The following is a 24,015-nucleotide window of genomic DNA, read 5'->3' on the forward strand; positions in this document are numbered from 1 at the left end:
GCCAAGCGTCTAACACAGAGCCTGGCCCACACTGCAGCTGGACTGCGCTAGCGCTTCATTAAATACTACGCTGAACGGGAAGAGCAGAGGGTTGTTGGCGTCACCCTTCACGTAATGGTAAACTGGAACCATCTGAGTCAGGGACCTTCTGTGTTTGCCCCCACAGCCTCAAATCCCCCCCCCCCAGTGAGGTCATGGGATTCCTTGACTCCCTCAGTCCTCCCTTATACCTGACCACTCATGCAGCATGTCACTAGATTGACAATAGATTTCTTTCTTTCAGAGCTCTACTTTTCTCCTCCTCCTCCTCCTCCTCCTCCTCCTCCTCCTCCTCCTCCTCCTCCTCCGGTACTAGAGATGGAACCCAGGGGTGCTTTACCACTGAGCCACAGCCTCAGCCCTTTTTATATTGTATTTTGAGACAGGGTCTCTCTGAGTGGCTGAGGCTGGCTTTGAACTCGCCATCCTCCTGCCTCAGCCTCCCGAGCTGCTGGGGTGACAGGCGTGTGCCACTGCTCCCAGCACAAAGGGTTTTTTCTTTTCTTTTTAGGAGTCGATTTGCCTTATTCCCAGGAACTGAGATGATGGGGCAGGCCTGGGGGTGGCTTCGTTGCTAGTGTCCCCTTGAGAACTCACATCTGGAATTTTGTTTGAGGAACAGCTGTATTGAGATGTCCTCACATCATACAGCTCTCCCACCAAGACCTGCAATTCGGGGGCTTGTTAGTGTTCACAGAACCGTGCCGCCACGCCCACAAGGAGTTTTAGGACGTCTTTGTCACCCTGTCCCACTGGTTATTCCGAGCCACCACCCATCTGCTTCCCGGCTCTGTGAATTCACCTGTTTGGGACATTTCCTCTCAAAGGAACCCCCAGGCATTTGTCACTCTGCATGGTGTTTTCAAGGTTCATCCATGCTGTGGCACAGGTGAGGGTCCCATTCCTTTTCATGGCACAGTAATATTCCATTGTGTCGTGCTAAGGTTTGGCTATGGCTTGAGTGTATCCCTCAAAAGGTTCCTGTGCCCAAAATTGGTCCCAGTGTGGCAGTGTTGTGCTGGTACCTTTATGTGCCCTGCCCGCCTGCCCGGTGACCACCCACGGGGGCTGCAAATGTCCCACCGCCCGCTGAGGCCTCCAGATCGTCCCCTGGAAAGGCTGCTGAGAGGAGGAGGGCCCTGGAGTCCCAGCCCGGCCGTCCCCACCGCGGTGACACCCGCTTCCCCTGGGGGCTGCGTGTTCATGGGTGGACTGCAGACATGGAGGGGGGGACTCTGCGGTGACATCTTGAGGACGCCAGTGTGTGGAGGCCCACGTCCCTAAGTGGTCAGGGGAGTGAGTGGGGTCTCAGGGTCTGGGTCAAGAAACCCAGAGACCCTCCCCATGCAAATGAGACCCTCGGTGGCCAGGCTTTCCAAGTGACAAAGTCCCACAGGCCCCTCCTATCCTCTTCCCAACAGTCTGCCCCACACCTTCAAGGAGCCAGCCCATGAGCTAGGGAGGGCGTGGAGGATCAGAGAAGTAGAGCGAGTTGCCCAAGGTGGCCCAGCCTGGGAGGTCCGGAGCCGGAGCCTGCGTCAACCCCAGCCAAGTCCAAAGACAGTGGACCAAGTCACCACACAGAGAACTGATGCCGTTGCTAACTGAGCCCATGTCCCTGCTCGAGGCTTCCCTCCTTCATCTTTATGTGACTAAGAGGATGTGATCCTGCTCAGTTCACAGCTGCAGAAACCGAAGCCCAGAGAGGCTGAGTGACTCATGCAAGGCCACACAGCAGTGAGTGAAAAGCTGGGGTCCCCGGTGTCTCTTGCTTGAGTCGTTGACCCACAGACTCCAGACCCTCCCCCAACCCACTTCAGTGAGGGAGAGCTGGAGGGGAGGCGCCAGCTGGATCCCACAGTGGGGTCTGGGAGGCCAGCTGGGCCAGGCTGATAGGCCAGCCACGAGGACGAGGACTGGCCGTTTCTGCCCCACGAGGAGGAAGTGGTTTTGCCTGTGCACTCAGGGGGCTGAGGGCGGGTAGCCACACACAGCGGGTCCCAGCTGTCCCTCAGGCCTGCTCCCTGGCCCTCAGTGTGGAGCGAGTCGGAGCCCTCATGTGCTCTGGGTTATTTTAAAATCAGAAGAGGGCTGGGGATGTGGCTCAAGCGGCAGCGCGCTCGCCTGGCATGCGTGCGGCCCGGGTTCGATCCTCAGCACCACATACAAACAAAGATGTTGTGTCCGCCGAGAACTAAAAAATAAATATTAAAAATCTCTCTCTCTCTCTCTCTCTCTCAAAAATAAATAAATAAATAAAATAAAATCAGAAGAAACAGCTGAACACCCGAGAGTGAGCAGACTCTGGGAATCCAGCCCTGGACTCCTGGGCCTGGACACCAACACGATCCTGAGACACAAGGTCAAGAGCATTTCCCCAGAGACAGTCTGAGGGGACCCTGTGCCAGGGGTGAGACCTCAGCCGAGGTCCAGGCTGGGTCCAGCTGCGGGCCTTGCACGTGCTGCGGGCCACCTCCTGCCCCCTTTCTGCCCTCCCCCCCAGTCGGGTTGGCTTCCTCTGGCCGTCCTGTGCCCCTTGCTCCAGGTCCCCTGGGCTCCTCTGGGACGGCCACCAGCCCTTCCTGACTGGCTTCCAGCTGGCAGTGAGGACCTTAGAGACTTGGGCCGTCTTCATTCTTGGTGGAATACAGTCACCAGAGGGTGGGGTCTGCCCTGCCCTGGGTCCTCCCTGTGGCCCCCAGGGGCTGGCACACAGTAGGTACTCAGTGAAGGCTTGCCAGGCCTGGGGTAGGAGTCACCTCCCTCCACCTGGGCCTTGGTTGGCTGGGTGGTGCCCCGCCCCGGGGCTCACGGCTGGAGGAAGCAGGAACCGAGGGCGGTGCGCCCTGCCCACGCACCGCCCGGAGCGAAACCAGGCTGGGCCGGCACCCAGGGGTCTCAGGTACCTGTCCCCACCCTCAGCCCCCGCAGGGGTCCCTGCAGGCGGGGAATGGGGGGGGCTGGGCCAGCAGCAGGGACAGGGGGGCCAGGTCCCCAGGTCCCCGGAGGCAGGAGGATTTTCTGCAGAGCTGGGAGGAGGGCTTCCTGGAGGAAGGGGCACCAGGACTGGCCCTGGAGCTGGGAGGCGCTGTCCTGGCAGGGGCTGGGGCTCCAGCAAAGGAGTGCAGGAAGCCGGGCTCCCGCCCTCCTGTCACCCAGCCCCAAGGCCAGCCTGGGCAGCGCAGTGACACCCTCCCTCACAGTGGAAATCGGGAGACCCGGAGCAGCTCAGAGGCAGCACCTGCCTGGCCTGCTCGGCCCTGGGTTCAAGTCCCCGGCTGGGGGGGTGCACAAGAAGGCGGCGGGTGGGGAGTCTGGGACGAGGGCCCCTCGCAGGGGTGCGGCTGGGTGCGCTGGAGCCTCAGCAGCCCCGGCTCCCCATGAGCACATGTCCCGGTGCCCTGCTGGGGCCGGGCGATGCGGGGTCCGAGGGGACAGACGGAACAGCAGCCACAGCAGCCGTGGGCCTGGTGGTCAGGAAGCCCCGTCAGTGGAGGTGGAGACAGAAACAGCCCCAGCTTCTGGGGGAGCGCAGCGAGGGAGAGGGGAGGAGGAGCCCCGGGGAGGAGGCCCGAGGAGGCAGGGAGGCCGCCCTGGCCTCCAAGGGGGAAAAAAAGGTCCTGGGCTGAGCCGGGCTGCTTCATGCAGACAGAGTCGCGTGTTCCTTAACCAGGGGGCTGCGTCCAGAGGAGGTGTCACTTAGCAGCTCTGTCACCTGCGCAGGCCACGGTGACACCAGCTCAGGGACTCGGGGATCTAAACAGGGTGAACAGAGAAGGCCCAGGGAGGGCCCCAGGCCCAGGAGTTACTCAGCTGCCGTGATCCGTGGGACCCACAGCCCTGTCACCCCGGAATCACGTCATCTCGCAGCACATGCCCCCGGCCCCAGCGGCACCTGAGCAGGTGAATATTATGCCCAGATATCCCCGAAAATACAGGCACAGGGAGGTCAGGTGGCCTGTCACACAGCGGCCGAGGGGTGAGCTAAACTAGAACCCTACTCAGATCATCGGCCTCCAACTCCAGACTCCCTGTTCTCTTTTTATTTATTTATTTATTCGTTTAATTTGTTCCTTTTGATTCTCATGACAGTGCAGTGTCTCCGACTTGTCACACATACACGGAGTCTGACCTCCCACCCCAAGATTGCTCATGCTGCAGGGCTGCTCTGGCCCCGGATCCTATATGAACACAGCAAAGTCACATCCCATTCATTCGACTGTTTCTCCAATTCCCATCCCCCTCCCCTCCCTTCATCCCCTTCCTCTAATCCAGTGAACTTCTATTCTTCTCCCCCACCCCCACTTATTGGGTGTGAGTATCCACATATCAGAACATCTGGCCTTTGGTTTTGGGGATTGGCTTGTTTCACTTAGCATGATAGTGTCCAGTTCCATCCATTTAGTGACAAATGCCTTAATTTCATTCTTCTTTCTGGCTGAGTAATATTCCACTGTGTATATATAGCACAGTTAGTTATTGTGAATCGAGCTGCTATAAACATTGATGTGGCTGTGTCCCTGTAGTCTGCTGTTTTTAAATCCTTTGGGTATAGCCTGAGGAGTAGGATAGCTGGATCAAATGGTGGTTCCATTCCAGGTTTTCTGAGAAGTCTCCATACTGCTTTCCAGAGTGGTTGCACCAATTTGCAGTCCCACCAGCAGTGTCTGAGTGTGCCTTTCCCCACATCCTCGCCAACACTTAATGTTGCTTGTACTCTTGATGATGGCCATTTGACTGGAGTGAGGTGGAATCTCAGTGAGTCTGTTTGCATCTCTCTGACTGCCAGAGACGGTGAACATTCTTCCACATATTGTTGACCGTGTGTCTTTCTTGGCCCGCTCCAGCTGTTCCTGGGTGTTGAGTTGTGGAGTCCAGCTCTACTGAGGGACGGTGGGGACCCTCCCTCCCTGTGGGCTGCCTTCACATTCTTGATTGTTTCCTTTGCTTCCAAGAAGCTCTAGTTGGACTCCACCCCGTGGCTGACCCTTGGCTTTGCTTCTTGTTCTGTAGGATCTTGTTGGGGAATTCCAGGCTCCTTACTGCTTGTCACCCGGCCCTGTCCTTGGGAGCCCCCAGAGACAGAGCCAGACCAGAACCTTCCAACTGCCCGAGGCTATGGCGGGCGGTGGGCGGTGCGGAGGGCGGGCTTCGCACTGACTGCAGGACACAGTTATTTACCCTCCGCCTGCTCAGAGTTCCCTGGGCCACACCCCAGGGCTGTGCCTGTCACCTGAGAAAGTCAACAGTGGCTGCTGGGGTCCAGGGCCCTCCCTTGGGAACAGCCCAGCTGCAAGCCTTCCTGACCCTGAGAACCCGATGGGCGGAGCTCCAGGTTGGGGACAGAAACCCGGGGGCACCGGGGACTCCTGCAGGGAGTCTGGCAAATCAGTGCTCTGTCCCCGTCACCTCCCGTCAGGGACTCTCCAACCCAGAGTAGTTGAACTTGAAGTTGTGGGAATGTTGTCGCTGGCACGCGGCAGGGGCGCTGACGTGGCCGCCACCTTCAGCAGCACTGGTGGCAGGAGCCACTGCAGGCCACATGGCCCCTGGTGTTCAGTGAAACCATGGCAACGGGCTGTTGGCCACCATCTCCTTCAGCACTCATCATTCCATCACCTCCTCAGCCCTCTGGGGATGTTGACACGGACTTGATGTTTACATGCCGCCATGCGCGGTGGTGCACAGCTGCGATCCCAGTGACTCAGGAGGCTGAGGCAGGAGGATCGCACGTTTGAGGCCAGCCTCAGCAACTTAGCCAGGCTCTGTCTCAAAATAAAAAATAAAGAGGGCTGGGGGAGGGCTCAGGGGAAGGGGCCCAGGCTTCCGTCCCCAGCCCCGCAAAAGCAAAAACGAAACCAAGCAAAGCCACCTGCTCTGTGCGCGCGCCTTGGGTTTGTTCCATTTTCCGATGCTGCGGAGGGAGCCGCACCCGCTGGGCGACCACGCTGCCCCTGAGCGGCGCCCCTGCACTGCACCGGAGGCAGTTATTCATAAAGGGGACTCCCAGGTCCCCCTGGCAGTGACCTGATAAGACTGAAGTCAAAGGAAAGGTCCTTGGAGACTTGGGAGCAGTCAATGAATGAATGGCACCCGGTGGGTCTCGGTAAGCCCAGGGCTGGAGCCGGCTGACCCCGGCCAGCGGAGGCCAGCAGAGGCTTCCTGAGCAGGGAGCAGGGATGGGGAGGAACCACCCTGACCCTCCCCCTCTCACCCCCAGGTGGCCGCCCGACCCCGGGAGCCATGGCCGAGGCCGAGAGGCTGCCGCCGCCGCTGCCCCCGCGACTGGACTGGTTTGTGCACACACAGATGGGCCAGCTGGCCCAAGGCAGTGTCCCCGAGTGGTTCCACGGGGCCATCTCACGAGAGTGAGGACACACCCTGCCCTCCCCCGCTGCCTCTTTCTACCCTCCTCCCCCAGCAGATGTCCCTGCAAAATCCTGGCTCCGCTCAGCTCAACGTGACACAGGGTGAAGGGGCTCTGGGGCCTCAGGCTGGAGTCCTGCTTCCTCCGTGGGCCTGTGTGTGACCTTGGCAGGTCACTTCCCCTCTCTGGGTCTCACCTTTTCTCTGCCACCAGGCCAGCTCCCCCAGGCACCTGGCAGCACCTGCCACCTTACCCAGGTGGGTGGCACCAACCAGTGATAGCAGGATGCAGCCTCAGAATCCTTCTTAACACGGTCCCCAACCAGTGGCCCTCAACCTTCAGGATCCAGCCAATGTGCAGCCGTCCCTCTGTGTCCACGGGGGTGGGTTCCAGGGCCTCCCTCGGACACCCAAATCCCTAGATGCCCAAGTCCCTCTATCAAATGGCATAGCAATTGCCTAAAACCTGTGCACATTCAGAAAGCCAAGAGGAGGGGAGAAGGGAGAAAGCAGCAGCCACGGTGAACATGTGGGCAGCACCTGGGAGGGAGCAGGTCCTTCACACCAGCCCTGGGAACGAGGCTTACTTTCCCCTTAGCTGAGGGTCAGAAAGGGAAAGACACCTGCCTGAGGTCACACAGCCAGTGAGCGGCTGAGCTGAGTTTGGACTTGAAGTGCACCTGCCACAGCTCCTGCTCCATTACCTGGGGCTCTCAGTTCACCCAAAGGTGCTTTGATGGGAGATCAGCCCCGGGGGTCATTGTCACCAGAGGTTGACTGCCTCTTTGCCTCTGTCCCTGACTATCCCAAGATTTAAAACAACTGGGAGAGGGCTGGGGATGTGGCTCAAGCGGTAGCGCGCTCGCCTGGCATGCGTGCGGCCTGGGTTCGATCCTCAGCACCACATACCAACAAAGATGTTGTGTCTGCCGAGAACTAAAAAATAAATATTAAAATTCTCTCTCTCTCTCTCTAAAAAAAAAAAAAAAAGACCCTGTCTCAAAAAGGGATGGGTATGTAGCTCAGTGGTAAAGTGCCCCTGGGTTCAATTCCCAGTAGAAAAAAAAAACTGGGAGAAAAGTTGGGTTTAGTTTGAAAACCAGAAGAACTGGCCACCATGGCTGTGTGGCCACAGTGTGCTGGGAAGTTGTGCCATGGCCATGTCCCTCCTGTGTGTACATTTCCAGGGCTGCTGAGGACCTGCTGGCATCAGAACCACTGGGGTCCTTTCTCATCAGGGTCAGTCACAGCCACGTGGGCTACACTCTTTCCTACAGGTAAGGCTTGGGCTGAAGGGGGGGGGGGTAGGCGGGCCCTGGGCTTCTTTGAGAGGGCAAGGGGTGCTGCACACCACAGCTTCCTAGGGAGCAGACAATGTGCAGATCCAGCCAATTTGGCTGGAGGTCATGGCTGCAGGTCTAGCTGTATCCAGCAGACATAGCTGAATCCAAGGCATGGTGGTGACTTGAGGCCAGGAGCTTCTGGGGATTCTGAAAGTGGCTACTGCCATCCCTCCACCTTCACCATCTAATTAGTGATTCTCTGACTCCTCCTTAAGGAAACCTAGGGCAGCCCAACTCCGTAAGACTTCAGTCCTGATTGGCATCTCAGAGGATTCAGAAGCATGAAACCACTTTTCAACAGGCAAATCCAAAGGATTCTAGGTCAAAGGTTAAAAATCGAAGTGTCCCATGAAAGAGTTTCAATGGGAAAAACTCAGGCCCGAGTTAGGTACTTGCCATTACAAGTGTAGGACTTTGGACATGTTACTCAGCCTCTCTGAGCCTCCTGCAAAATCATCGTCTGTAATAAAGGAATACTAATTCATTTGATTAACTGAGCATTTATTGAGCACCTATTGTGTGCTAGGCACACAGCCTTGGACTGGATGGAGCCTGAAATTTCCATTGTTCCGGGTTCTAGCCATTCTCTATCCCCAGCCAGGTACTGCGTTCAGCTTTGGCCTGTAACGCTTGTTTCACTCTCGCGAGAATTCCTGAGGCCAGCCTTGGTCACCTCTTGTCATAAACGGGGACACTGAGGCACGGCCGGTTAGGAAGGGCTTGGAGTGGAAGTGGGCGGCGGCTGGGGGGCTGCCGGCTCAGGGGGGTGAGTGGAAGGACGAGCCGTCACCCCGCAGCGTCTCTGCAGGGCCCCGAACTGCTGCCGCCACTTCATGGTGAAGCTCTTGGACGACGGGAGCCTCGTGATCCCTGGGGAGAAGGCGGCACACGCCTCGCTGGACGCCCTGGTCACCTTCCACCAGCAGAAGCCGATCTGGCCCCACGAGGAGCTGCTGACCCAGCCCTGCGGGCAGGTGAGGGTGGGATCCCGAGGGCCACGGTGCCCTCCGGGGTCAGGACCTCGGGGTCAGTCCCCTCTCCTGCTTCTGCTGCTGCCACTCCCGCAGTGGGCCGCCCCTGTCGCCGCTGCCCTCGCCGTCCCTGTCCTCGCGCATATGGTTTCACGCTGAGGTCACCGGAGCGCCTGTGTGTGGGGGGGTGCACGTGGCTGATCTGTAGGGATGACATTGCCTTCAAGGCCAGGATGCAGCTCCTTCTAAGGCTCGTGGGCGTGGCCCAGGGCCCAGGCTCTGGGGAGGGCAGGATGCAGCTCCTTCTAAGGCTCGGTGGGCGTCGCCCTGGGCCTGAGTAGCAGCTGTGGGTGGGGCATGTTTCCTTAGTGGGACCTGGGCGTAGCCTATGTCCTAAAACTACTAGAGAAGGACAGTCTGGGACCCGCTTTCCAGGGTGTGTCCAGGACCTCAGTCTTTCCCCTTCCAAGAAACTAAACATAGGTCCCTTGGCCCTGCAGAAGGATCCAGCAAACGTGGATTATGAGGATCTCTTCCTTTACTCCAGTGCACTGGCAGAGGAGGCCACCAGGCCTGTCCCTGGCCTCGGGGAACATCAGAGACCTTCCTCCCGCTCAGTGGCTGCACCTGAGAAGGTATGTGATGGGAAAAGGACACGTTTGATCCGTGGGAGAGGCAGGAGTAGAGAACGACCAATGGCTGCCAGAGAGACTCTAAAAAGAGGATTTGATCCTATAACTAGGTGTCTAAAAGCTGTCCAAGGGAAGGCTCTGAGATTACAATCCAAACGCAGCCTCAGCTCTGCTCCAGCCCCTTGGCATTCCTTTTGTTGTTTGATGCACCAGCTACCCTCGGGATCTTTCACATGCTGGTTCTTCCTCTGGGCCTTTCCCTGAACTGGCCCCACCTCAGGGCCTTGGCACGTGCTCTGTTCTCCTCCCCCAGATTTCCATGTCTGGCTTCTTTTAATTCTCCTTCAAGTGTCTCCATCCCCTCTGTGGACCTCCAGCAGACCCACCCATTACCCTCTTCATTCCTTGCAAAGAACTCCTTGTGGCTTAAAAAGCCCTTGTTTATTTCTGGGTTTGTTTCCTGTGGGCTTCTCCGGGAGGCTGGGGAGTCCTCCTAGCATGTTCTCCACTGCTTTTCTCACCCCACCCCCCAAAGAAGTCCTGGCATATTGAAGGAGCTCAACTGATGAATCTGTAGAGGAGACAAATGAATGAATAAATGAACGCGTGTGTCCCAGCTTCTGGGGCAGCGTGGACCTTCAGGTGCCCCTAGGTGGAGGCCTAACCTCCCTCCAGGCCCATTCTGACAGCTAGCGTGCTGGACATCAGCGGGGGTGCAGGCCGAGGGAGTCGGGAAGGCTTCCTGGAAGAGGCTGCGTACAGCTGGGCTGTGGAGGTCAAGGAGGAATGATCAGGGCTGGCACCCAGGCAGAGGGGACAGCACATGCAAAGGTCCTGGAGCTCAGTGTGTCAAAACCAATAAAAAGTGCGGTTTGTGGATGGGTGTGCAGGTAGTGAGAGGGGAGTTGTCAGAAGGTGGAGCACAGGGTGACAGGGGCCTCTGTTCCAGATGTGTGGGGAAGCCCCAGCAGAGCGCCAGCGTGATGACATTGCTGGCTCCAGAGGGAGCTGTGGGGAAGCAGGGTGGAGGCTCTGTGAGGCCCCAGCCCGGTGCCCTGGGGCAGGAACAGTGTGAATAGTGGTGACATTTTAGAAGGAAGCTTGCTGCTGGCCTGGAGGGGTGGGGGGAGAGGGACACAGTGGTGGGGCAGGTCCCTTGGTTCTCCTTGTTTGGGAGCTGACAGTCTGGAAGCTAGGGGGTGGCAGGAGAGAGGGATGGGGATGGCGGGCACCTGGCCCAGCAGGTTACTCTAGTGGCTGGTGGGGCCCAGGGTGCCCGGGATGGGCCTCAGCTGTCCCACCGGGAAGGGAGCTGGGCTTTGGTCCTCCACCTGCCGTTAGGAGACCCTCGGGCTCCGTTTCCCCTGGAGACTCCCAGGTGAGAAGCCGCGTGGGAGCGGGGCTGGGGCTGGAAGTGCTTGGGGCTGGAGGTGTGCAGGGGGGCCGGGCACCGCTGGCACAGATGGCATCCTGATCCCTGGGTGGACCAGGGCTTTGCAAACGTCCCTCAGCCACATCCGATTCCCTTCTGTTTCTGTCCGCCCGGGAACTAAGCATGGCTTTTAAAAAAGGTTTTAAATTGTTTAAGAAATGACCAGTAAACGTCGCATTTCATAGGCAGGTGGCCCCTGGATCCCGTGTCCCTAAACAAGGCTTTGTGGAGCCGCAGGAGCTCAGCACGTGGCTGTGCCTGCAGCTTGGCAGACCTCAATATGGGCCTGTGACGGCCCTGTGACATGTAGGCTGACACTGGGCCACAGGTGGGATGGTCCCCTGAGATCATCACGGAAATGAAACTCCCTGTGGCTCGGTGACCCGGTGCCCGGTGGGTGGCTAGTGTGCAGTACCGTCGGCCACACCTGCTGCGCTGCCTGTCACCAAAAGCAAAGCTCCCCTGGGACACAGTGGGTGGTGCTACCTGCCCCGCTGGAGGCCCTGGGAGTGAACACCACCAGCAGAGGAAGAAGTGGCATCGTCGGGCACTGTAGGACACCTGGTGGCCCTGTGCTCACGGTCACTGCTCTACACCCGCGCACGTGGGGCTGGGGGACAGCGGCTCAGCTGGCCCAGCCCCTTGGGACACGGGGAGCCACGTCCTGAGACAGGGAGGGCAGGGGCTGGGGTTCACACGGATGTTTCTGAGCCTCCTGGGGGGGGGCAGGCCCCGATTCAGAGCTCTGGTGGGTGACCTGTCCCGGGTGTCGCCGTCTCTCCTTTGCAGGTCCCCTTGAGGCCAGCCCTACCCCACCCCACGACGGCGAGGAAGCCCTTTGCAGAGCCGGGCAGGGCGCCCCCCGGGGAAGCCGCTTCCTCCTGCCCCGCGAGGCCCTTCAGGGAGGCCGGGCAGAGGCTCTGGAGCAGCCTCAAGGCGCTGCCCGCGTCGGGCCGCATGGCGCAGCCCCAGTTCCGCTCCGCCCTGGCGGCCCTGAGGTCATCGCTCCAGGAGGCCAGGCCGGCCCGGGGGACCTCCGGCCCCAGGCCCCGGGCGGACAGCAGGAAGCACTCAGGCGAGGCGGCCTGGAAGGACAGTGTCTCCGGGGACCCGTGTGTGGCCACACCCTCTGACCCCTCGCAGCCCCAGGCCCCAAGACACAGGGACGCCTCCGCCAGGAAGGCCGCCAGGCCCGTGAGCTGGAGCGGGGCCACCCCGGCGGCTAGGGGCTGGCACCCATTGGTGGCGAGGGCCCTGTCTTCCCGGGAGGCCACGCCGGGGCCCGACGACGTGGCCGAGCCCGTGGAGGACCTGCTGCCTGAGGAGTACCTGCCACCGCCGCCCTTCGCCCCCGGGTACTGCTAGGGGCGCTCTCCAGCTCCAGGACCATGGCCAGGGGCCGCGGCTCCCGGGGGGCCTCCCTTTGCCACCGTCCTGCGCTGCTGGTCCTCGGGAGCTTGGGGGACCCAGTCCTGCAACTGCCATCAGGACAGCCTGCCGAGTAATAGTAATCGCAGGTGCAGCGGGGCCAGGGCGCATGCCTGGAATCCCAGCAGGCCGGAGGCTGAGGCAGGAGGACGTGAATTCAAAACCAGCCTCAACAACCCAGCAAGGCCCTGGCTCAAAAATATACAAAGGTCTGGGGGTGCAGCTCAGAGGTAGCAGCCCCCCGGTTCAGTCCCGATACGACCAACAGCAACAGTAATAATAATAGTCATGGGGTGGCTTGAGATGCCTACTGTGTGCCAGACCCTCCTCTGAGGTCCATACCTCCAGTTCAACCAATCACAGATAAAAAATATTAAAGACAAAATGCTACCTATCCTGACATGTATGGACTTCTTTTCTTGCCATTATTCCCTAAAAAATACAGTTTTAATAGCTATGTCCACAGTGTCTGCACCTTATTATATATTAGAAATCATCTAGAGATGTTTAAAGTCCTGTGTGTCCATGCACAGGTTATATGCAAACACGGTGTCATTTGCTATAAGTGACTTGAGCATCTGTGGATTTGGGTATGCAAGGGAGGTCCTGGAACCAATCTCTGAGGATACCAGGAGACCACTGGACATGTTCCTGAGCAAGCCTATGCCGTAGGGCCACTCTCCACATTCTGAAGAAGAGACTGAGGTTCAGAGAGAAGAGGCAGCAGGGTGTGAGCATCGGGATTGAAAGCTGAGCCATTTTGCACCGCCTGAAACCACCCAGCAGGAACCTCCGCCACCACAGAGCTGGGATTTGCCGACTCAGTTCCAAGTATGTTCTCATGCAAGTGGTGGTGGCAAGCGCGGCTACTCACACCCTCCTCCCTCCTGAGCTTGGTGCACAGTAGGACTTCATCTGCAGCAGCATCATGATATGCAATGTGAGCCCTTCTTTTCAAAAAGGAATGAGCTGGTGAGCACAATGGCTCACGCCCATAATCCTAGTTACTTGGGAGGCTGAGGCAGGAGGATCACAAGTTCGAGGCCAGCCTCAGCAACTCAGCAAGGCCTTCAGCAACTTAGTGAGTCCCTGTCTCAAAATAAAATTTTAAAAGCACCGCAGATGTAGTGTCCACAAGCCCCTGGGTTCCACCTCCAGGACCACCAAAAAAGGAAAAGGAGGAGGTGGCCCGGGCTTGTGGTTGAGGATGGGCTCTGGAGGGAATCTTAGGTCAATGAGCTGTGTGACTTTTGGCAATCGAGACCTCTCTGGGCCTGGAAAATGGGAAGAAGAGCCGTCACTCCTCAGGAGGAACTGCAAGATGTGGACAAAACCTGGAGTATTGGCACAGGGGTGCTTGATCTTTAGGAGTCAAGGTCGGGGTAAGCTCTCTAGAAAGGAGGCACAGTGGAGGTGTCCGGGATGGTCCCTGACCTGGCGTTAGGGGCAAGCCCCTTGGATAGACTGGGGCTGTGGAAGAAGGTCCTGGGGCAACCCCAGGTGGGGTGGCATGATGCTCCCTGAGTTCTCAAGATAAGGAGGTGTGGAGTGAGGCGCTCCTGGGCACGAGCCAGCCACTGCAAATGACTCACTGTGTGCCTTGGTCTTCCTCCACATGCAAACTGTGAAGTACCTTGCCCACCTTAGTGAATGCCACTCCTAATCCCTCCCCCTCAGAGGCGTCCCCACGGCAGTGCTGATGAGTCATCAGAGTCTCAGTCCCTTCGATGGACCTGGGGTACAGGGACAGATGACTGAGCAGTCTGTGGTGGATTCTGCTCAAGGACCACGGGTAGGACGGGGTGCACCTCCTCTCCCTGCCTCAGTTTTGCCTGTGGAGACCCACAACACGCCCTCCTGGCCTTCACCGTGGAGAGATCTAGAAGCCAGCTCATCCCTTGAACCAACAGGAGATGTGTGGCCCAGAGAGGGCGAGCCACACCCAAGATCACCCAGCAAAGGGTAGAGACAAGATTCCAAGCCTGTCCCTCTCCCCTGCCAGGTTGAAGATGGAAAGTGTGTCCCCCAGCAAGGGTGACTCAGTGCCTCATGTTTATTTCCAGTGCCCGCCCGGGGAGGCCAGAGTCCACAGTGGGGTGGGGGCTCCCCTGCCCTCCTTGGCCGATCCTTCTGGGCGGTGCTCTCAGATGCGGATATGGAAGGTGCTGTGTGCAGAGAGAAAAGGAGTCAGCCTCAAGGACAAGGCCACCCGGCCCCTGAGTCCGGGGGGCAGGACCTCTCAAGCAATTGAAGGACCCTCTCAAGCAATTTTTTTTCTTGTCCTTGGGATCGAGCCACCCAGGGGCACCTTACCCCTGAGCTGCACCCTGGGTCCTTTTTTCGTAGTTGTAGGTGGACACGGTGCCTTTATTTTATTTGTTTTATGTGGTGCTGAGGGTCGAACCCAGGGCCTCACATGTGCTAGGTAAGTGCTTTGCCACTGAGCTGCAACCCCAGCCCTTGATCCTTTTTATCTATTTATTTTTTTATTTGGTCTTTTTAATTTTTATTTTGAGACAGGGTCGCACTAAGTTGCTGAGGCTGGCCTCCAAACTGTGATCCTTCTGCCTTGGCCTCCAGAATTGCCGGGTTCACCGGCTGCACCACCGTGCTCTGCTGTTGGACCAGGGTTTACATCCCAGCTCCACCCTAGACTTGCCAGGGACTCAGTGTAGCCCTCTGTAAAATGGGGTCAAAGGCTGTTCCTCAGTGGGACTAGAGTGAGGGTGACCGGGCTGAGGTGTGGGGGCACAGAGCCCGGCCAGTGGGTCCTCCCAGTTTTCATTTTTTAATCTCTGTTTGCCAGGAGACCTGTCCTGCTGGGTCAGGTAGAGGAGGTCTTTTTGAGCACTGAAGGACATAATGGATAATAACGGCAAGAACAGCAGGACAGCAGGTCTTACTGATCACCTACTGTGTGCCAGACGCCACCCTAAATCCTCCCTATATGTTAACACAGGGCCCACAGCCTTATTCTGCAAAGAACAAACAGTTGATATTTGTGCAGCAAATCAACTGCACAAAAGCACTCATGGGCCATATGTCCATGCATGGGCGTGGCGTGGGCCAAGAAAACCTTCTTTGTGGCCGCAGAATTCTGGATTTCCTACCATTTTCCCTGTCATGGAATGTCATCACTGGAAAATGTAAAAAACAAACAAAAAACAACAACAACAACAAAAAAACAACCTTAGCTCACAGAAAGTACACAAACAGGGTGGACGTTGGTCAGCCCTGTGTGGACTCACTCAGCCTCCGTGTCAGCCCCGTGGCTGGGGCTCTGAGTCTCCCCACAGGCTGCCAAGTCCAGTTGCACAGTCTGTTCATTGCAAAACTATTCAGGCAATGCAGACCCAAGTCCAGCTGTGTGGCACTTGACCAAAGAGCCACATCCACCCACCAGAGGTGCCCGTGGGGTTCCTAATGGTCCCCATTGTACAGATGCAAGGACTGAGACTAGGGAAATTGAGAAAGTTTCCCAAGGTCACAAATGAATCCACAAAGGAATCTGGAAAAACGGAGTACGTGATCGGTCTCCGTAAGGGCCCCTTGTGCGCATGGAAGTGGGCAGAATGGGGTGCTGGGGACATCACCTGAGGAAATCAGGAGCCCGCAGAATCATGTTCTGGAAGTCTTCCAGGGACAGCCGCCCGTCGTGGTCCCCGTCAGCTTCATCCAGCACCTTCTCGCACACCATGCTCACCTCCTCCGCGCTCAGCTCCCCCCGCGTCAGCTTGGTCACGGTCTGTTCCAGATCCCAGGCACAGATGTAGTCATCGTTGTTAAAGTCTGTGGCGCAGAGGTGGGGAGTGTGGGATGGGACCCAGGGGACAGGCAGGCTGGGCTACCTGTCAGCACATCTGTCCCGGTGTTACAGGAAGGAAACCCAGGCACCGGGAGACCACCCGGACCCTCAGGCTGGGATCTGGGTCGTGCTTTGGAGTTGGGCTGGGGCTGCTGAGAGTTCATTCATTCATTCAACAAATACCGTGTGCACTGTGTGCCAGACTCCATGATAACATTCTCCTTTATTTACTCACTGAACAAGAATTGAGTGCCTACTGTGTGCCAGGCACATCTGAATCAATGAAAAATAGTTATTTTTTTCATTGATTCACCCCAAAAGTACATATTGAGGGCCTACTCTATGTCAGGCACCGTGATAACTTTTATTTTATTCACTCAACCAGTATTTAGTGAACACCTACTACGTGTTGGGCACTAGGATAACTGTTTTTCATTCATTCACTCACCAGCATTTACTGAGTGCCAACTAGGTGTTGGGTTCTGAGGACCTGCTTTACTTTCACTGAGTGATTCATTTCAACAAATATGAACTGAACAGCTAGTATGTGCCAGGCATAGGAGACAGATGGTGCCTTAAACAGACATTGTCACCACCCCTGGGTATCCCTGGAGAGCAAACAAGAAGTAAACAGAGGAATGAATGAGAGCCAGCGTTGCCTGGTGTTGGGTGACACAAAAGATCGTGGAACTGGGAGCCAGGGACAGGGCCTGCTTTTCACCCATCTGGACCTGGAGGGTAAGAAAGGGCCAGGGGAGGGTGTTGCAGGTGGAGGTCAAGGCTGGGTGGCTGCGTGGCTGGCTCAGAGTGCGCAAGGGGAAGGGCTGGGGGTTCTGGGCGGGCGCGGGCAGGGCCAGGAGGCCTTGAAGACCTGGGGACACGGCGGTGACGGGCGCCATCGGGTTGGCTGCCCCACCGAGGTCGCGCACTCACCGTAGATTTTAAAAGCGTAGTAGGCCTTGAGGTCGCGGGGAGCCATCTCGCTCATCACGGAGAACATGTCCAGGAAGTCGTGCAAGGTCATGTGGCCATCCCCGGCCTCGGAGAAGACCTGGGCGATCCTCTGGCGGAAGGGGTTGTCCTGGCACAGGAAGGACACGGAGGCCACCTCCTGAGCGGGACCTCGGAGGGTCCACGTGGTCCAACCCTCTGCACCTGCCTCCTGTGCCCTCTGCTCCCTTCCTGTGTCCCTGGACAGCACCTCAGGCAAGTCCACTCCGCCCCAGTGCTGTGGACCCGCTTCCCGCTCCAGGGGAAGCCACGAGGCCCGGGGAAGGCCAATCAGAGATTTCTGTTCCTCCTACAGCCTTGATTGGCTCCGGCATGAGCATGTGACTCCACCTAGCCAATCAGAGGCCAGAGATTTCTATTCCTCCTACAACGTGATTGGCTCTGGCAAGGGCATGTGACTCAACCTAGCCAATCAGAAACCAGAGACTTCTATTCGTCCTACAACCATGATTGGCTCTGGCATGGGCATGTGACTCAACCTAGCCAATCAGAGGCCAGAGACTTCTATTCGTCCTACAACCGTGATTGGCTCTGGCATGGGCATGTGACTCCACCTAGCCATTCAGAGGCTGCCCTGGAATATTTTTTGAAAAATTGGGCGAGGGACTTGCTTTCTGCTGCTGGCAGAGCTGCAGAAGCTAAAGCAGGTGGTGGGGGTTCCTTCCGCTACTTTGAGGAGAGGCCACCTGGGATTGAGCCTCTTCCTGAGAGGAGGAGGGGTGGAGGGGTTGTTCCCAAGCTTGTCATCAGAGGTCCTGCTTCTAGCCAGACCTGATGCTAGCCTTTTTCTGCTGATCCACTTCATTCTGTTCCGACAGGCGGTGTCTGTCCTGCTTGCAGTGAAACAGTCTCCTGTCTGCCATTTCTATACCCAGAGTCCACAGATTGAAAATGTTCAGAAAACGTATCTGAACCAAATCTGTGCCAATTTTCTTTCTCCTGCCATTTCCTCCTAAGTGGCACAGTGTACAACTGAGTTCATGGGTGTCCCGTCATCTAGAGAGGATTCCGAGGTACAGAGGGCACCACAATGGGTTCTATGCAAAAACTGTGCCACTTTGAAGGATTTGAGCATCTGAAGATTGAGATTCCCCAGGGCGTGGCCTGGAACTAGAATTCCCTGTGGATACCAAGGGGGCGCTGCAGTCCTTACCCTCAGCCAGCCATGCTCTCTCAGGTTCCCTTCAAAAGCAGAACCCATGTGTCAAACAACCAGCCAAGAAGACCTAGCAGCTTCTGTTATGGAACCTCCACTCCCCCAGCTCTCACTGGCCCTTCCCCTGTGTCAGCTCGTCTGTTAGAGTCTGTAAACAAGTCAGGATGGCGCCTGGCATTTTGCCAGAGGGAGTGGCTTGTGAAGTAACACCAGCGAGCCATTAAGTGTGGAGATTTCTTATTGGTTGACTGATGTATCTAGTTTATGTTAATTAAGATAAGCTGTGTGGAATGTATAAATACCACTGTTGTCCTACAATAAAGGGCTCCCACTCCTGCTGTATCGATTCGTCACCCCCCCCCCCCCCCCCCCCCCCGGTTATTTTGCTGCAGCCGGACTGTGACACTCATCGCCTGCTCTACAACTCTCCGATGCTTTTACGTTGCAGCTGTGTGACACGAACAAGTTCTCTGACCTCTCTAAGCCTCAGTTTTTCTATCTGTAAAATGGGGGTGCTTGTAGCTTCACTGGTAGGTGTGCAACAGGAGATGCTGCTACTCGGTTTCCCCTTCCTGCCCAAGGCCCAGGCATACCTTCAGCTCTGGCATGCTGCCAATGAGCTCATAGGGCACCTTCACATCTGGGCAGCTGGTATAGTCCAAGGGCACGAGCTGGGGGGCCAGGTCCTGGTAGCGATAGAAGAGCCTGGGGTGGGGAGGAAAAGTCAGGAAAAACTGGAGCCAGGAGGGAGGGGTGACCTGTCCCTCTTCTCTTACACATGCAGCAGTTCACCCCACCCAGAAGGGAGGGGGACCCAGAAGAAGGGTCCTGAGGATCCCTCAGTCCTAAGTCTGACCCTCACGCAGAGCTGGCCTCGGGCACTTCGACCCCCAACCTGTGGACAAGGCCAAGATGCTGAGAAGACCCAAGGCTGGGGAAGACTAGAAAGAGGAAAGCAAGCTAGAGAGAAGGAAGGACTTACTGGAGGAGGGGCCTTTGGTGTGGGGCTTAGAAGTATGCATAGGAGTTTGCCAGGAAGACAGATTTAGGAAAAGGGAGGTGCTGATGGCTGATCATTTCACAACAAGCCTCCGGAGACTCCTCGGTTAAGCTCTGCGTTTCTGGACATGGTTACGTTGTTGGCAAGACCCTGCCTACTGACCCCTTCCCCAGGTTCTCACAGTTTCCCTCTCTCCATAATGGGGCAGGGCTGAGGCGACAGAGAGTACTCCGATCTTTTGAAAGGACAAATGAAAGGCATTTTGCAAAGCCCTGAATGCCACCACCACTGCCCGGGCCATAAAGCCAGCTCTCTGCTCCGCCAGCCACCCTCACCTGGTGACACTATACCTTCCTTGGTGCGTGTGAGAGGCAGCCTTGCAGAGACCATCTTTGATGACCCTGAGGTCCCCAAGCTGTTAGGGACTTTCTCTGAGGAGGCCAGGAACCCCTGGGCTGCCTGATGGCTAGAAACTTGACACAGGCACCTGGAACTTCAGTCCCCAAGGCCAGCCCCTGGCAGGTGCCCTTAGGCAACATCCTGAGTTTGGGTCTCTGGTCCCCCTCCCACTCTGAGCCTCCGTTGTTCCGTGGGACACTTTAGAAGGTTGGGACAGAGCCCTGCGGCCTTCAAACTCCTTGGGGCCTGAGATCAGCCCAGCCCTGTCTGAACCTCAGTTTCCCCAGCAGTAACCTGATCGTGATGGCCAAGGTGACCTCGCCAGCTGTCCTCACTCAGACAATGGGGCTCACTGGTGAGGAGTGTGCCCATTAATAATGGATGCCCCGTGCCCACACAGCTGGGGCGTTGGCCATGATCGCTCTGCAGCTGAACCCCAGCCAGCTTGGGTTTCACAGCTCCAAGTTCATGGGCCGGGGCCCCCGGACAATGGCCCCACAGGCTGAGTGATGACGTGGGCCACTCATCTGTGCCCATCGCGTGGGGCTCACGCCAGGGACCTGCAATAGCTCCGGGTCACCTCCACACACCCTCACTTTGCTACCACCAAGTCCAAAGCTGGCTCTGGATTCTGCCCCTGGTCTTCCAGCCTCCAGTCCCAGCCTCCACACACTGGCCCCGGGGGAGATGACTCCACATGGGACCCACCCCTCCCTGCTCACACCCTCCAGGGCTCCCCGCCACCTTTGGGACAAAACCTAAACTCATTAGCATAGAGACTGTGACAAAGGACAGGATATGACTCCTGAGCTTCCTGCCTGGTCCTCCATCCTCCGACCCTGACTGAACCTCCCCCCACATCAGCCACACTGATGATCGAGGGCGTCCGACGGCAGGGGATGGCGGTCTCCCGGCACTTCCTGCAGCACTGACCTCATGATCTCCTTCCTGGTGAAGAAGGTGCAGTCCTGCGGGGAGAGGTGTCGGCTTGACCAGACCCTGCCCCTGGGGCCTCCTTCCCCCGCCCCCTAGGGCCACCCCAAAGCCACACCGATGGCCGATGCCATCCAGAGCTTTGGAGGAGCCTTGCTGACTGCAGCCCAGATGAAGGGGAGCCGCGCCATCCCCAGGCCAGGAACCCAAGCCATGGCCCCCAGGCCCCCCGCTGGTCACCCACCTGGTAGGCTTCCAGCTGCTCGTGGGTGAAGATGGTCTGTTTGTTGCCCATATGGCGAGACGGAAGGACGGACTCCAGGACAGACTCCCCGGGGCCACGCGGGTCACCAGACTGCTGCAGGCTGGTGTCCGGGCAAATCTTCCTGCCCTGGCTGTCACCTGCCCACCCGCCCCATCACCCCCAGCCTGTGAGACTCAAGTTACAGCCAAGCTCTCTGGGCAACCACCCATGCATCCTCGGGCAAGAGGTCACAGAGCAGCCCTCCATGCCCGCCACCACCGGGGGTGGCCAGGGGTTTAGGGCACCATCGGGAACCAGGCAAGGGGGTAGGAAGGCTGTGGGCACACCCAGCTCAAATCCCAGCTTTTGCTCACTCGCTGTGTAGCCTTGGGTAAGTCACCTGACTTCTCTGGGCAGAAATAGAAATTATATTAGTACCTCCATCATTGGGTCACACTGTGGATTTAAATAGGTGATTGAGGGCTGGGTATCAGCCAGTTCCAGGCACTGGGAATATAATGGTGAACAAGCTAGATGAGGTTCTGAGGTGTGCACCAGGATGATGATGATGATGATGATTAAGTGTTGTGTTATGACTTGAGGAAAGTGATCCAAGGTCAAAGCTTGAGAAGCAGAGGGTTAAATCACACCAGATTGGGTTCTCTGTTGTTGGATTTATCTGGGCCTTTGACATTCTAATGGGCACCATGCACCTGCAGGGAGAAGATGCAGTGTAACAGCTGCTGGCCTGAGTGGGACCCCGGAGGAGCTGGGGTGGAGCTCAGTGGCACAGCCCTGGCCTGGCAGGTGCACAACCCTGGTTTCCATCCCAGCACTGCAAAATAAATACATGAGCGGGGTCCTCCTGGGCAGAGAATCTGAGGGTCTCAGGTCCCTGGCGGGCCCTCCATCCCCTTCTCCCTCTGGGCACCACCTGTCTTTCCACTTCCCCCTCCTGCTCAGTGTTTGGCTGTGCCACACTCCAAGTCCCCGGGAACACTCTTGGGTCTTCCCTCTCCCTGTCTTCCCTGGACCATTGCAAGTCCTCCCAGCAGGCTTCCCTGCCCCAACCTCACCAGCTCTTTCCTACCCAACTCTGCACAGTCATGTGTCAACTATGGCTCTGATCAAGCTTTAAAGACCTTCCAAGGGCACCTTAAAAATAAAAACAAAAAACTGACAATACCAAACGTTGATGAGGATGTGGAGCAACTGGAACTCTCATACACTGTGGCTGCGGAGGCTTTAGAAAATGGGCTGGCAGGTTGATTCTTTTCTTTTTCTTTCTTTTTTTTTAAATAGAGTTCAGCATATTTGCACATGACTCTGCAATCACATTCCTGGGTAGTTACCTAGGGAACGTGAAAACCTATGATCAACCAAGAGTGAAACTTAATGCAAACTACGGACTTTGGGGGACAATGACATGTCGATGTAGGTTCATCAATTATAACAGATGTACAATACTTTCTTGCAAAGGGGATGTTGATAATGGGAGTCTATGTAGGTGTAGGAACAGGGAACATATGGGAAATGGAAATCTGCGTACATTCTACTCAATCTTGCTATGAATTAAAATTGCTCTTTTTAAAAATCTAATCAAATATTTTGGAAATTCTGTCCACACAAAAACATGTAATACCCACAGAATGGGAGAAAATATTTTCAAATCATAAATCTGATGAGGGACTAGTATTCCTAATACATAAAGAACTCCTACAAATCAACAATAAAAAGACATGCACAACCCAAGTAAAAAAATTATGTATGCTCAGCAAAAGAATCCAGACCCAAATGGCCACATATTGAATGATTTCATTTATATGAAATGTCCGGAATCTGTTTTCTGTTCTCATGGGGTTAGGGGAATGAAGGAATTTTGGGGGGGGCAGGTGATAGAACTGTTCTCTATCTTTACTGTAGTGTTGGATATGTTAAAAGTTTAGGCAAATTAACTTCATCACAATTACCTGAGCAAAGAATGGTGGGCGAATCAGCCCTCAGAACCAAAAGAGGTTCAGAGAGCTCCACCCAGCCACTTGGGCAGGCAGTATTTATACACAGAAACAGCTTGATGGGTAATGGCTGGGCATTTGCTTATTGGTTGGAAATTTGTGATTGATGGAAGCTTGGCTGCTATGATTGGTTGAGACTCAGCTCTTTGTTGCAAGAACATACTCTTTTTTAGGTTGTGGTTTGTTTACATACTAAGTTAGGTTGCAGTTGGCTAGGTAGGGACTCAAGATTCAGAAGCTGCATTAGGCCAAATTTAATTGAACAAGAATACATTGCCTGTATTCTTTTGACAAAACTCATAGAATTACTCCAAAAGGGGTGATTTTTTTGCATGTAAATAAATATTTTTAAATGAAGACAATAACAAAACAAGACTTCCTTACTCCTGTCACCTCGTGATTGCAGTCCACATTCCTTGCCTCATCAGACGCTTGGTGATCTGGTTCTGTGCCCCCACGACTGACAATTAATTATTAATTAGTATGAGCACTCTCTGTGTACCCTCCTCTTCCTCCAGGTCTTGCTGATACATCCATGAGCAAAGCCACACATGTGCTGTCATGGAGCTCACATTCTGGGGCGTCGTAAGTACATAACTAGTCAGGAGTGCTAAATTCCAAAATGAAATAACAAGGCTGGGAGGGAGAGGAAGGTGGGCCACATGGATTGGGAGGGGAAGATTCCTCTGATGGGTGGCATTTGAGTAAATGACCTGAAGGAAGTGAAGGGACAGGTTACATGGGAAGAGAGTTTCTGGCAGTGGGCACAGCTCGTGCAAATGCCCTGTGGTTGTGGCAAGCTTGAGGACTAGGAAGGCAGCCCCTGCTTCCCAGAGGCTCTGTGAGCACTCAGCTAGTGTCCACAATGACCAGAGGCTGCTTCTAAGACATCCTATCTCCAATGATGGTGTCTTAGTCCATTTTCTGTTGTGATAACAGAATACCAGAGACTGGATCATTTATATTCTTTAAAAAGAGGTTTATTTCAGCTCTGGAGCATGGAGCTGGCATCTGCTCCCCTTCTGGCAAAGACCTTGTGCTCCTCAGCAACTTAGTGAGACCCTGTCGTCTGAAAATAAAAAGGGCTGAGGATGTGGCTCAGCCGTTCACTTCTCCTGGGTTCAATCGTCAGTGCTTTAAAAGGAAAGGGGGGAAAAAGAGAAAGAAAAGAAAAAGAAACAAAGACAGCCACAGGCTTGGGTGAATCTCAGGGGGTTATGCTGAGTAAGAAAAGCCCATCC

At 56.0% G+C, this 24,015-nt stretch overlaps 2 protein-coding genes across 5 annotated transcripts in view; one reads left to right on the top strand and one right to left on the bottom strand.

Moving 5' to 3' along the window:
• The window catches only part of HSH2D (hematopoietic SH2 domain containing), a 20,280-nt gene extending 7,516 nt beyond the window's left edge, over positions 1–12,764 (top strand). The window contains exons 1-7 of one of the 3 annotated variants that reach the window (XM_081284014.1): positions 2,829–2,941; positions 3,763–3,942; positions 6,260–6,407; positions 7,593–7,682; positions 8,557–8,722; positions 9,220–9,354; positions 11,573–12,764. In XM_081284014.1, coding sequence (XP_081140140.1) covers positions 6,283–6,407; positions 7,593–7,682; positions 8,557–8,722; positions 9,220–9,354; positions 11,573–12,148 — 1,092 coding nt within the window. In that variant the 5' untranslated portion in view covers positions 2,829–2,941; positions 3,763–3,942; positions 6,260–6,282 and the 3' untranslated portion in view covers positions 12,149–12,764. Of the gene's footprint in view, positions 1–2,828; positions 2,942–3,762; positions 3,943–6,259; positions 6,408–7,592; positions 7,683–8,556; positions 8,723–9,219; positions 9,355–11,572 lie in introns of those variants that run through there. The other 2 variants (XM_081284015.1, XM_081284013.1) reach the window with 2 other exon arrangements.
• A 1,246-nt stretch (positions 12,765–14,010) lies between these two features.
• CIB3 (calcium and integrin binding family member 3) lies at positions 14,011–20,884 on the bottom strand (the record flags this gene model as incomplete). 2 transcript variants are annotated; one of them, XM_081284018.1, is made up of 6 exons in its annotated part: positions 14,011–14,376; positions 15,805–16,000; positions 16,950–17,097; positions 18,777–18,888; positions 20,516–20,550; positions 20,760–20,884. In XM_081284018.1, 6 exons carry the CDS (start codon positions 20,808–20,810, stop codon positions 14,355–14,357), a joined length of 564 nt encoding a protein of 187 aa, XP_081140144.1. In that variant the 3' UTR covers positions 14,011–14,354. The 2 variants fall into 2 exon arrangements, with proteins under 2 accessions (XP_081140144.1, XP_081140145.1); XM_081284019.1 differs by lacking the exons at positions 18,777–18,888; positions 20,516–20,550 and having other exon boundaries at positions 14,250–14,376; positions 20,760–20,810.
• Between the last annotated feature and the right edge of the window lie 3,131 nt (positions 20,885–24,015).

The sequence above is a fragment of the Spermophilus citellus genome (genome assembly GCF_964194105.1).
Source record: "Spermophilus citellus genome assembly, chromosome: 3".
Lineage (NCBI taxonomy): Eukaryota > Metazoa > Chordata > Mammalia > Rodentia > Sciuridae > Spermophilus > Spermophilus citellus.